General features: G+C 45.4%; 1 protein-coding gene across 1 annotated transcript in view; it reads right to left on the reverse strand.

Moving 5' to 3' along the window:
- Positions 1–351: 351 nt before the first annotated feature.
- erf (Ets2 repressor factor) overlaps positions 352–14,364 on the reverse strand; it is a 42,112-nt gene continuing 28,099 nt past the window's right edge. The window contains exons 3-5 of the mRNA XM_084079969.1: positions 8,975–9,087; positions 4,890–5,788; positions 352–4,735 (exon numbers count right to left, since the gene is read on the reverse strand). Coding sequence (XP_083936095.1) covers positions 4,028–4,735; positions 4,890–5,788; positions 8,975–9,087 — 1,720 coding nt within the window. The 3' untranslated portion in view covers positions 352–4,027. The remainder of the gene's footprint in view (positions 4,736–4,889; positions 5,789–8,974; positions 9,088–14,364) is intronic.

A 14,364-nucleotide genomic window follows, 5' to 3' on the forward strand; every position in this document is an offset into this window, starting at 1 on the left:
GGGGGCTGCGGCCAAAGAATATTTTAAACAGTTTCAGTTAAGCTGTCGATCACAGAAAAGTACACTTTGTTACTGAATTGACACTCAAATACTTGTTTGTGATTGTCTAAACTTTCCATCGCTACTGGAGTATGTGGCAAACCAAACCCACCTGGGACGCAAGGTTAAAAAACAAATGCTGGGGATTAGATAGAAATTAATTCTTCTGGCACTCTTGAGCAGGGCAAGGAGATAAGCTAAAAGGCTCTACTCAATCGGGCATAAAAAATAAATAAAAAACTCAACCGGTTTTCAGTTCACTCCTCAGGACAGAGAGCCTGAAGAAATTATATATATATTTTTGTGTTAAAGATGTTAAAGAGCACCATAATGCCCACTGGATGTCACCACATGAAACTGACTGCACACATGGGAATTCAAGCTTTTTCCAAATGCTCTGGATTATCAGCCGATACTATTTGACCTAGGTCTGTTTAGGATACAGTTGACTGGACAGTCTGGACAAGAAAAACTAGGACTAAACCACTCTAGCCAAAACGTTATTTGACCAGGCTTCTCTGAGCTGTGTTCAGTGGCTTTGTGTGTGCATATTCTGTTTGTTAAAGAAGGGGGTTTCACCACACACACACACCAACCAGCCGACTACCCACATCACGGGAAATCCCTCTCTCTCCACTCCTTTCTGAGGTTGTGTGATGTCATTTCCTGTGTGTGCGTGTGGTTTCTATGGTTACGCCGTCTACACAAGAGACAAGCGGGGGTGTCTGATGTCGTATGTGAAGTCATGTTCCTTAACTCCAGCCACTGAGAAGCCTCACTCTCTAACCATAGCATGTCAGTGCGTTTTCTGTGTTAAGTTTGTCTGTACATATGGGTAGTACTCTTCAGACCACCCCACAAACACAAAAGTCCACAAAGCTGCTTGAGGCAACTGTCCAAGCTTAAAAGTAAAATCCACCCATGTCCTTAAAAGTGGTCCTAAGAGCCTCCGATTCACCCTTCTCCCCCCCCCCCCCCCTCACATTGAGGGGAAGAGGTTGAGACACATATGGACACCTGTTTTATGTCTGTGTGCAGTCCATCTACACCCTGGGGCTGTTCCAGGAACAACAAGTCCATTACCAGGTCCCCATTATGAGCTCAGAGCCTCAGTCTCCATCTTTTATACAGAGCCCAGTGGAATAGCTTGTGCAAACATTTCTTAGCATTTGTTTTAACCCATTTAGACCTGGAACGCATCTGTGTCACATTAGGTTTAATTGGCTATTCAAAAATAGCAGATATACAAGCTCATAGCGTGGCACCGAGTGCCGCGCTATGAGCTTGTAGATCTGCTATTTTTGAAAAATCGTGAAAAAATATGTTTTATATTTTTTTTTCAAAAAACGTTTTGGATTTAGAAAACCTTTTTAGAATCGGCCTCAGGTCTTAATGGGTTAAACTACTTGGGAGGCCCAGGTGGGTGAGGAGGGTAGTGAAAAGGGACGACGCAATGAGTGTGAGAATGTTTGGGAGGGAAACCACAGTAAAGTATGCAAATGTAAATTCTGCATGCTTTTCCGTGGCCGGCTTGCCTACCTGACACTATGGGAATAGTACTGATGTGGTTTAGACCCCACCCACATGGTACGCCGCAGTGTAGTCAAAAAAACAAAACAAGAAAATGTTATTTGTACATACTACTCAACCCACATTTGGTTACACGTTTGCTGTCAATCATTTGTCCTGAACTCGCCCCCGGTCCTCCTTCCCCTGAATACACAATACCTGCATTATTATACAACAACAAAAAATACATTTCTGAATTCGGTGGCCTTTTCAATGCAGCTTAATGGCCGGGAGAAGGCAGAGGCTGCATCATACTGATAATATATGCCCGATAACAATATATAATATATCTCTTAACCATTAAAAATAGTAGGCTTTTCCTGATTTGTATCAAATGACCGTACTGAAATATAACATTTGTTTTCAATATATATTTCAATAAAATATATGTGTATTTTTTACTTGTATGTCTCTTTTATAAAAAAAAGAAGGCAAGGTGGTACAGTCAGTGTGTGTGTGTGTGTGTGTGTGTGTGTGTGTGTGTGTGTGTGTGTGTGTGTGTGTGTGTGTGTGTGTGTGTGCGCGCATTGCTAAAACCTTAGCTGGGTGGGAGTAGGTAGTCACTGAAAATAAATCTTTTGATGGTTTAAAAAAGGCACAATCTTACATGGAATTCTTTGTTCATTAAAAGGGGCACAATATTTTTTCTTACTCGCACTGATAAAATGGTCTTGTGGTTTAAACATCTTACTCGAAGGTTCGCCTGAGTTAGCCTTGAGGCTCCACATTCATATCATGGTTCCCGCTCTCCGCAGACAAATCATCTCAGAATCGTTGAGTCCCTGTCCTCATAACATCATATAAACATGTTAGATAGGCTATTATCTCAACAACAACAAATAAAATAAAGAAAATAATTAAAAACCCTCAGATCACGGCAAATGCCCTTAAAATCAGCATCCAAAAATACTGTCCATGTCCTTAAGAGGCACTAGTGTCCTTAGATGGAAGGAATACAGTCTGTACAACAGAGGAAAGCAGAATAAAGGTATTGTACACTGCCAGTCGCCTCAACCTGCTCCCTCTTTTTCAAAGATTGTGCCAAGTCACCTATAACAAGAGAGCCCACACACGTCTGAGTGGTGTACTCTGAAAAGTTCCTCTCAAGGCCCGATGTTTCACATCAAACTTTGGGTCCACAGTTTAAAATTCATGTCCATTAACTACAGGCTCTTCACCTTGATCCGAGTTCCTGATTTCCTAATGACTTTGTGCCACAGTGGAGGAGACCAATAAAGTCCGAAAGATTCCGGCGGGCTCCACTGTTCCAGAAAATGTATTAAGGCCTGACAGACTTGGTTTTCAAGGGTTTGGTTCAAGAGTGCATAGTGATCATTCAATGGCCATCTTCGTACTGCACCATGGCATGACTCCTGAATCTGTTCAGTTCATCCACATCTCGTTTACATCTGCAGGCACTGTACAGCATGTACAGGTCAGTCAGAATTGTACACTGTGGGCTATGGGTAGAGGAAAGGATTATCAAGAATGCCTAGTTGACAGAGAGCTCACTCCCCTCAACCCCAAAATAGTCTTATGTCTTCAGGCCAGAACTGAAGAGTTTGTTTTTAGATTCACTCCTCAGTCCAAAAGATCAGCCTGTCCAAGGCTCCACTTTGATCATTCAACTTGTAAACGACTGGTGGTGGTTGGGACAACAAAACCTCTCAGTGTTTCATTTTAAGTAACATCAAGGTCCGTTTGTGTGTGTGTGTGTGTGTGTGGCAGGGGGGGGGGTCATCTGAAGGGTCAGAAATGCATTAAAAGCCTTTCAATTACTTCCAACACTGATCATTCATCTGTCTGGAGTGAAAGAGAGACGAGATGAGCAAGGCTTGCACTTTTGGGGTGGAATGGTTGACAAATCCACACTAGCTAGCTATGAAATACCAGTGCGCATTTTACCAAGCTAGCAACCAAAGTACATCCACTGAGAACATTTCATAATAGTGACTGAGCCCAAAGGGCATCCCTGACAGACTACCTCTTGTGGAATGACTGGCATGGCTGGCACTAAGAGGACTAAGAGGCATTGGAAAGGCAGTGGGCAACGTCTAAGGGCCATTAGGCTCTCACTAATATCATGAAGGGATTAAAAATACAAGTCAGTAAATAGGCTAGATATGGTTATTTCTTAGTGTTTCAATCTGCAGCCATTCTATTCTGCCTGCTGTGTTCACGTCGAATAAGGTGTCTTGGTTAAAAAAACAAAAAGGCAATATGTCTCATCTCTCAACATGTGAGGCTACACAGGCACTTTGTTTTCCTCTAAAATCTGTGTGTGCGTATGTGTGTTAAGTGTGTGTCTATGTGTAGTGAGTGTGTCGAGAGCAATTCCAGAGCTGTGTGTTTGTATGCAAGGAGAGAGAACCCTGGTGTTGAGTGTGTGTGTGTGTGTGTGTGTGTGTGTGTGTGTGTCTCAGCACCCTGTGTTTTCCAGAGACAGTTGTGCCGTGGCTCTCTGCAGCTCGGAGCTCGCTCTGCGCTGGGTGGGCGGAGGTGGCAACACCACCCCTAAGGTGACAGCTCCCGCTCTTCCTCCATTCTCCACCTCTCCTCCTCTCCTGCCCGGCTCTTCTCTCATCCTCTCGACACCCTCTTCTTCCTGTTTCTCGGCCCGGACCTTCTTGTCCTCTGCCTCGTCCCTCTCGCCGTCGGCCTCCATCTTTTGATCTTCGCTCCAGCGGCGCTTGAAGCGCAGCTTGAGGGGGATGCAGCGGGTGCCGCCGGGGCTGATGGGAGACGACCCCGGACCCGGACTGGGCTCGCTCTTCAGGCTGGCGAGGGGGAACGCCGGGACGCCACTTAGGGGCGGGGTGGCGGGTGTCTTGAACACATCTTCGTCCTCCTCCAGGTCCTCTGAGTTGACGTGAGGTTGCCGCAGTGGGAAGGCAGGGTGGGGGTGGTGAGGAGGAGGCGCAGTGCCGTTGGTCTGGTGGTGGTGGTGAGGGTGAGGATGATGATGGTGGTGGGGGCGGCGGAGCGGGTGGAGGTGGTGGTGAGCGGCCAGGGTGAAGACGTCGCCTTCATCGTCCTCGTCGTTGTCGTGGTGATTAAGGTCCTCGTCCTCGCTGATGTCTGTCACCTCCACCTCCTCCTCTGATTCGATGTCGGAGATCGGCTCCACCTGGGGACAAGAAAAATAGAATTAGCACTAGTTTCATTTTAAAAAAAAAATCATAGAAGATTGCATGCAATTGATTTAGGCACCAAGCTGAAACATGTCAAATGTGTTCAATGATTAAGGAAAACACGACTTCTCCATCTTCCACTGATCTTACCTTGATCGTAGGAGGTCCCACGGCAGAGTTAGAGAGCAGGCCTGAACCAGAGTAGGCAGAGGATTGGCTGGAAGAGGAGCCTAAAGAAGCACTCCCTCCATCCCTCTGCTTGCGGCCCAGCGGCGGCGGCTGCAGCTTGAACTTGAAAGGTGACGGGTGCTGCTGCCCCAGGCCCTCCTCCCCTCCTTCTCCTCCTCCCGGCGGCCGGCTCAGCGAATGGGGAAGCGGCAGGGGCGGGCCGTGGAGGTGATGGGCGGCCGGCTTCTCTGGGGCGGGGCGGTGGGGCTGAGGGATGACGATGTTGGGGTAGTGGAAGAAGGCACGAGGACTGAGGTGGTAGTTGTAGACGGACTGGGTGTGCGCCTGCAGGTAGCGCTTCATGTCCTCCTGGTTGAAGGAGAAGTGGGAGCCCAGCATGGGGGAGGAGAGAGACGGGGACGGGGTGTAGGGCAGGTGAGAGGTGGGGGTCATGGAGAGGGCCGGGGACAGATTCGGCGCCAGGTGGCCTCCGGGGCCCGGCAGTGGGGAGACGGGGAACGGGGACAGCGGCTCGCTGTGGACCCTGGGGGCTGGCCTCGGGAGGTTGGGTGCCCCCCCGTAGACTCTGAACAGAGAGTCATGAGTGAGGCGGGGATGGAGCAGGCTCCTGTAGGCCCTCTCTGCACCCCCTACGCCTCGCTCGTCGGCCCCCACGGCCTCCTCCAGCTCAGAGTTGGTGGAGGTGCCGTCGCTGCAGTCGCTGACGGAGCCGCGGGCCATGCGGCGGGCCACGCTGCTGAACATGCCCGGGCTGCGCAGGTCCTCGTTGGGGGACAGCACGTCGGACGGAGTGGAGGGTGGGAAGCGGAAGTGGGTGCCCCCGCTGGGTACGGGAGGGGCACTCTGGGGGACGCCACGACCTGGGAGAGAGAAAGAAAGAAATGGGGGGGGGAAGAGGAGGATTAGGGACACTGTTTTTGAGAGGAATAATTGCACATATAGAAAGTAGTGTATGTTTGTGTGCGTATGTGATAATCTGTCACATAACCAACATTAACCTGAGGGTCACTGACATACAGAAAACGTCTCTGGGACACACTAAAGCCTCATTAATGCTTGCTGTACCTCTGCTCTCTAGGCCTGCAGCGAGCGGAGGGGAGACAAGATAAAAGGGGTCGTCTGTCCCCCGAAGGAGGGAAAGACACATCCGTCCGCATTAACTCCAGATCTTAGCTCGACATATGAAGATAAATACCAGAGACTAATGTAGGGGGCTTTAGCGAGCCCCTACAACACATACAGCAAACGGTAGAAGACGTGCTGTGAGCAACAGTATATAATCGTCTATGATCAGACGGAATGAAGTGCAAATCAAATGCACGTGTTACATTTGCAGACACAGCAGCTAAATCTGTCCATGAAAAATTATCACTTTCTAGCGTCTGTCGTAGTTATTATAACAAGACTGAAGTAACAGTTAAACGTGTTTTTCAATGTGTTTCAAAAAGAAAATTTGGGATCTTGGGATTGGGAAGGGGTCGGAGCTGGCGGGGGAAGCTTGAAGAGGTGTCACTTCATGCAAATGAGAAGCATGCTTAGCCAGGCGACGATGATGCGATAAAACCGGTTCCGGAAACGGTCCAAATATGATGGAACCGATTCTGGTTCCTCAATGTTGGATCCAGTTTCAGCGGTTCCGGATCCCAAAACTTATCACAACTCCCCTATGGCGATATTAATAGGGCTGCATTTAACGGAATCCAAATATTGTGCACCCAATATGAATAAACAAAACAAAGAGGCTCTGTGTCCATCTATTACAGCCTGATTGTCTATAAATGTTTGTCACCAAGTAGCCACGTTGTTGCTCAATTTCATACCTACAATTGCTACATAAAAAGTACTGTATAAAAAGTAGTGCATTTTGATTATAGTCCATTTCTGCCAATCTCAAGATCGACACACCCACCAAGAGCATCAGAGGCGTGAAGCATCGAGTCGCGCAGGCGTGACGCTCAGGTCATGTGTATCTGCACCGTAAGCCATGTGTTCCCTTCTCAGTTTCTCTCCATTTCTTTCCCTCGTTCTTCCTTTCTTCTGCTTCCATATTCATCTCTCCCTCTCTCTTTTCTTTGCTCCTTCATGCTCTCTCTGTCTGCATCTTCTCCTCACTCCTGCCAGTGAGACTGTGGCACTGTGATAAATTCTTGGCGTCCGAGCACGTGCCAGGATTAAATATTGGAAAGTCACTGTGCCTGCCATCACAAACATGGGTTGGGTTGCCCCGTATTTTCCAGTAACACTGAACGTGTGTGTGTGTGTGTGTGTTTGAGTCTGGGCGTGTGCGAAGCTGTGTGTGTGCATGTATAAATGTGTGTCCGCACACTTTGTGATATTGCGCGCGCACGCACGCACGCACATACACACGCCAGGGGAAAAAAAACCTGTGGATGCCTATGTGTGTGTTTCAGCGCAGGGTGACGTGCACATGCACGTGCAAGTGTGTGTGTAACCATCATATCACAACATGTCAGACTGGGAGCCACATCACAGGGTGCCTATAATAAAATCTTCATGCTGCACTTATGTCACCCAGTATCCATTGCTCCATATGGCCTCTGTTTATACTGGGTGGCCGGGACTGGGACCATAATACTTCAGAGGAGGGAAAATACGGGGGGGGGGGGGGGCTTAAGGGTAAACAGCGACGTGGCACTAGTGCTGGCCAATATATCAAACTCTCCATTATGATGGATATATATTGTCAGGAAACGTATGAAAAATACAATAGCTTTATCCAAAATACCTTTTGTTTTAATTGCATGTCTCAACAGATGAGGAAGAGTAAACAATTAACCAAATCGATTCCTCTACCCCCCTTTGAAGGACCACACCTGTAACTGTCTAAACACATCAGGTTCGGCAATATGCCGTACATACATTTAGCCTTAAATCACTTAAACCGGATATACTTTGTTAATCGGGGTCTCCCCAGGGTCTATACTTGGTCACCTCGGTTTTCCCTCGACACCAAATCTCTTTGCCTAAAATAGCATATGCTCTGATTTTTAGACGTTGCAGTTGTCATACATTTATCCAAACACTACAGAGCATGGAGGCGTATGGGTGGCACAGGGGTAAAGTTCCTGCCCACCACAGTTATGTGGAGACTGGGGCTCGATCCCTCCACGGTGCATCCAGCTTGGCCAGACGCAACAGGCCATATTTGTGGGTGGGAAGTAGGGCTGGGAGGCAATCCCTGTCGCTGCCCTAGTGACTACTACAGCTATGGTCAGGGCGCCCGTTCAGCGGGCCACTCCCGAGCCACTGACACCCCAGCCCCAGTGCGTGCATCTATGTATATATGACTGTTAACACTGTTTATGTGTATGGGTCAGTCACTTACACATACTTGCAGAGTGAGTTTGAAAACATGACCAACGACAAAAAAACTCCCATACCTACTGGGAGGAATACAACAATGTGCGAACATAGCAGCAAGATTTGTGAACTGTTGCGATAAAAGAAGATTAGCCAATGGAATACAACCACCCTAAGGACTACTAACCATTGAGTTTCCTGCACTATCTGTACCGAGTAGACCTCTAGACCTACTGCACATATAAACAGAGCTGCTACCTTTAAACACATTGTAAATCTGAGGCTTCTTTTGTATACCATTTAAATAGTTTTGAGAAAAAAGGCTGCCATTTGTCCTAAAGTGACTGCAAAAGATTGATGTTATTTGTCTCAAAAAGTTTTATACCCTTTACATATAAAATGTACATAACGACGCAATGTGACATAGCTCTGTTTAACACAATGCTGTACCGCCTCCAACTGTATATACTTTCCCCATTTTCAACTGTTTTGATTATATTTTGACACTTGCTTCGGCAATGTAAACGTATGTTTTCTCATGCCAATAAAGCTCCTTTGAATTGAAATTGAATTGACTGACTCTGTGTGTGTGGAGAGGACACATGTATACGGCCTGATTTATAATGACGCTTTGTGAGGTTGTAGATGGCGGGCAAGTATAAAGCAGAGATGACAGCATAGTAATTAGTCAACTTTCTTGTGTGCATGTGTGCGTTTTTACATACCAGTTCCCATGTCAATGAACGGGTAGTTGACCAGGACCAGTTTGTTGAAGTTGAACTTGTATGTAAACCTCTTCCCTTTGGTCTTGTGCAGGATCCTCTTGTTGTAGTAGTATCTAAAAGAAAAATAAACCACATATCATATACAGTAGACAGTGGTCAACTTACAGCATAGTTAACAGCTGTTTATAGGTTTTAACTTGGCTTTTCAAAGTCTTTATTCAGAATTCCTTGAGGCTAAGCTTTACCGTACATCGCATGTCCCGGGAAAATTGAATGGTAAACGAGGCTAATCCTCATCATCAGCATCTTGGAATATGAATAGCTTTTAATCTTCAAGATTAATACATTATGTTGTGGTTAGGAGGCCCCAATAAGACCCATTTTAAGTCCCCTGGGTTCATATAAAGCGACAGAAAGTACAGAACGCCATATGGCGAGATTGACACATTTTCAAGATGAAATAGAAAACTTAGCAGAGGCCCATGTGTCTTTAATTGTCTTTTAAGTCATTTGGATGTTATTTGTTTAGCGTTTGTTTTTATTAGATAATACGCAGAGCAAGCGTGACAGGAGAGACATGAAGAGACAGAGCGGATGATTTAGTGATGCAGTAAAATGGTACAGTTGAAGTGTAAACAAAGGAGCAACAGAAATTGGAATGGAAATGGAAGAGGAAAGAATGAGAAAGGGACGAGACAGAATGTTAAAACAAGAAGAGAAAGAAAGCAAGAAAAAAGGAAAGCAGGGGGATGAGTGAACGACAGTAAAACTGCGGTATGGTGTGTGTGTGTATGAATTAAGCACACACAAAATCATAATTCAAACGTTCATCGCCGGTGCGGTAATGTCACATAACCTCTTTTATAATTCTCTAATCATTAGTGTTAATAGCTAGCCGCCTCCATTACGAAGAGCGACGCATGCCTAATTTGTGCTCCGTCGTACGACAGCGTCACGCGCCAAAAAATATCAGATTTACAGGTGTCGCAGAGGCGGCACGTTGTGAGCTTCTAAATTTGCTCTTTTTTGGCAAGGCGGCACTGTCATACGACAAAGTATAAAATCAGACTTAGTCATCCCAAATGATAAAATATACTAAGTGGTCCAGAGGCAGGAAGAGTAGGTCACCATCAGCAAAATTGCACATCTCTGACTAATAGCATAGCCCATTAAAACCGGGGAAAGCATCCGTGTCATTTTAGATTTTAGCGTTGGCTTTTCAAAAACAGCAGATGTACAAGCTCACAGCGCGTCACTTCGCGCCTGTACATCTTTTATTTTTGAACATTTTTTTAAAAATCGTGAAAGTGTTTGAAAAAGTTTGACAACTACCGATTTAGAAGGCACTTGTAGAATCGACCTCAGGTCTTAATGGGATAAAGCCCTAATTAGGTTCGTCATACGACCGCATTGAGGCTTGAAGCACCCGGCTCTCTCATGATGGAGATGAAAGCAGTGCTCTCCATTCATCGTACATGACTACTTCGGTGTGAATAGAGTGCTAGTCTATGATATACGGCAGAACAGAACAGAACAGAGTAAAGTAGTTTTGACTGACTGAACAGGAAGTTCTTTTAGCCGTGTGTGTGTGACTCAGTAAGTGAAGGACCTCTCAACCCTCAAAGCCTACCTGCTGCTGTTAGAGATGATTACTCACTCACATGTACACACTCTGCACAACAAGGCAGGTATAACACATGCCCACATAAACGTAGGCAAGATAATATACAGGTACCGATACAATATGCAGACTCCATACATTTGCACACATACATCACACGTATAGTGGGCAAGATGCCAAGAAATGCATGCACACATGCACGCACACACACACACACACACACACACACACACACATACATCAGTATGACAGACCCAGACTCACATACGGGCTCAAGCTTGCACTGGGCCTTTGAAGAGCATTTGAACTCACTTCAAATAAAGTAGAAAGGACTTCTACTGTACAGCATATATTATACCACAGCTCATTTCTCTCTCTCACACACACACACACACACACACACACACACACACACTTCAAAGTGTGCAATATGAATCAAGCACTTAACAATTAAGGGGTGAAAGGCTTTCGCTCTGTGATTTCAGAATTAATTAAGAGCTTCATTGGTGTAGGAGCTTCATAAAGCACAGAGGGAGTTTGAAGCTATGTTTAACTGCAGCTGGGGGCCCGTTTTAAAAATCAAACCGGTAGATGTTCCTTTAGCCTACTATTAAATCAATTGCAGCTTAAAACGTTTCTACTTTTAGATACAATGTGGAATTTATTTGAAAGTGCGCTTGTTGGTTATGTTCATATATCTTCTTGCATCAAGTCAAGCCCATTTTCTTCACCTGCTCGTTCTAACACTTCCAGACAGTTTCTCTCTTTCCGTTTTCTCGCCAAAGACTCTGTTTTTTCTCTGTTTTTACCCAGTTTAGTTGGAGAAGATTCTGTGACACGATCCATAGGTTTATCAGTAATACAGTCAGTCAGAAGGACTCTAAATGGCACACAAAAGAAATCCCCCATGTGTTTAATAAAAAAGGGGCCTGGGTGTGTCCAGGGCTGAGGGTGACATGATGAATACAGGTATAAACAGAGACCATACTGTCGTGGGGCCAAAGGGAAGGCAGGTCAAAGCATCTTGTAGAAGGTGGAACGTTGGAGACAATCAAGACACAGATGGACTGGAGGAGGGCTGACATATAGCGAGTTCTCTGTCTGTGTGTGTCTGTGTGTGTGTGTGTGTGTGTGTGTGTGTGTGTGTGTGTGTGTGTGTGTGTGTGTGTGTGTGTGTGTGTGTGTGTGTGTGTGTGTGTGTGTGTGTGTGTGTGTGTGTGTGTGTGGTGAATAGGCAGTGTAACAAGTCATCACCATAGTGAGCTATAACCCACACCAACCTCCGACACAGGGGGGATGTTACACCGATGAGTCACTGTGTGTGTGTGTGTGTGCGCGCGCGTATGTGTGTGTGCACGTGCGTGTGTATCTGTCAGTGTTTCTTTGTACAAAGATGATAAGAAAACAGACAGGGAGCGAAAATAAAACATCTCATGTGCTGCACAGAGGGACATGGTGTGCCTGTGTTTGCGTGTCTATTTTAGCTGTCACACGAGCAGAAGATCTGTGAGACACACAAGTCATGAATGAAAAAAAAAACTGGCTTCATCTCTTTTTATTCTTCCTCCTTTCATCTTCCGTTCGTTAAATTGGTATTTGTGTTTTATTAGATCCTGTACAGTGGAGTGACGGCACGAGAGGGAAAAGAGACAGACGCCACATGACCACTTTACTCAGTTCATTCCCCTGCACTCTGTTCTTTGATGCCTTGTGTTGTTGTGCGTCTGTTTTATTGATTACTGTGTTTTCTGTGTATTTAGTCTATTAAGAGCAAGTGCGCCGTGGTATTGCTTTTGCTGTAAATCTAATTTCCCATTTTGGAAATGAAAAAAAAGAAAGAAAGGACTAATGTGGAAAAAGTGATGAAACAGACTTCAATTCATAAGACAAAGTGGCGTGACAGCACAGTCCCTCTTTTCTGTTTCTGACAGCTGCCCATACCCTGTACTGGACCCGTGCAGGAACCAAACAGGTTAAAACAAACAACGGATATGTCTGATACCTTTTACACACAAACACACACACACACACACAGTTCTTATCTCAACTCAATCCATGGCTCTCTATCACTCTATCCTGTCTACTTAATATACGTTCAGATTAGACCAGCTGATCTAAGGCACAAAATGTTGGACCTCCATCAAACACACACACACACACTTAACCTTTACTTTAGAGCTCTTCTGAGTTCATCCGAGGTTCAAACTTCCTAGTTTCCCGACAAATAACATATTCGTGCTCACACACACACACACACACACACACACCTCATCCTTTATCTAGGCAATTTGTAGAGTTTATCATAGTTCATTCAAAGTTCAACTCTTCCGGGTTCCTCCGAGTCAACGGCACATACACACACATGCACTTTTGTTTCCTCTCCTTTACCTTTGTGTTTAAAGTTCTTGCCTTTGCTCCAAACCACAAATACACATGCACGAGCGCACACCCACACACACGCATCTTGTGTTATCTTTTTTGCTCTGCTAACCTTATCACAATTGATATGTGGTTTATACTTCCTGGTGTCCTGTCAAACTCACCCCCCCCCCCCCTCCTTTACCTGAATGGCCCGCTGATTTGCGGTTAATGCCATGCCTCACAACAAACCACACATCCAACGTTCTACAACGGAGCTTATCCTAGTCATTCAATCTCAATCACACTCACACACACTTCCTTTTCTCGTCTAATTCTTCAACTCAAATGCTCAGATGACAATGTTGTATATTTGAATTGAGGTTTACATGTGCCGACTCTCTCTCCTGGTGACTTTCTGGATTTTACTGCCAGCCACATTAATCACATCCACACTGCATGTCTGACCTCCACTTATTCTCTCCCGCATCATGTCTCCAGGCATGTATTTGAACAGAACCTTTCCATGTTGTCATGCTACCCTGAAAGCACCTGTTCATCACTCGTTGTCAGTCCGTCATTGTCATTTCCTAAGAACCGCTCCGGTCTCTCATTCCTCCCTCACGTTGGGAGACAGCTGAGCTCACTGTGACTCATCTAATTGTTACACGTCGAATAAATGCCCCAAAGATGCAGGTTTGAGTTGAGACCGTCGACTAAGGAAGATGACACAGGCTCAAACTGATTGAAGACAGCCGAACAGGCGACAGGTATGGAGGGATCAAAAGAGGGGAGTGAAATGTGAGCTGTAATGGAGGCAATCGCACTTCAGTTGACGCTCCCAGGCAAGTGGATTGTGGAGCTACAAGAATGGAATAAAAAAATAATCTTTCCATCTTTCTTCCCAACTCTCTGCTCTCCTTCATTCTCGCCTAGAAGAACGAGTGATGTCATTTAACCACCATTTAACCACCAACGCAAAATCCATTTTTAATTGCATTAGTGATAGGCAATATGACAACATGATGAACATTATTATTTGGTTACAAAAGCAGCCATGCATTATGGATTTGAAGACGACAAAAGAGGTGGCAAACATTGAATAATGAAAGAAAATTAAAAAAACAGAATTAAAGAAGTATCAAGTGTCATTGCTTTTATTTTAGAAGAACGACCCCAAGTGGTCGCAGAATATGATGGTCACTAAAGACAGTATAAAGTCCAACCATGCAAATCAGGCACAAGCCTAATTAACACTAAGGATTTTACAGTGTACAGTAGGCCGTGGTCCCAGGTTTAAAATTTAAAAGGCTGAGAATCACTGATCTAGACCAGTGGTTCCCAAACTTTTTAGCTCGAGACCCAAAAGATAATTTGATGTCTCCTCGAGACCCAAACTATTGAAAATAGA

Source organism: Gymnoscopelus microlampas (assembly GCF_963454915.1).
Source record: "Gymnoscopelus microlampas genome assembly, chromosome: 15".
NCBI classification, from domain to species: domain Eukaryota; kingdom Metazoa; phylum Chordata; class Actinopteri; order Myctophiformes; family Myctophidae; genus Gymnoscopelus; species Gymnoscopelus microlampas.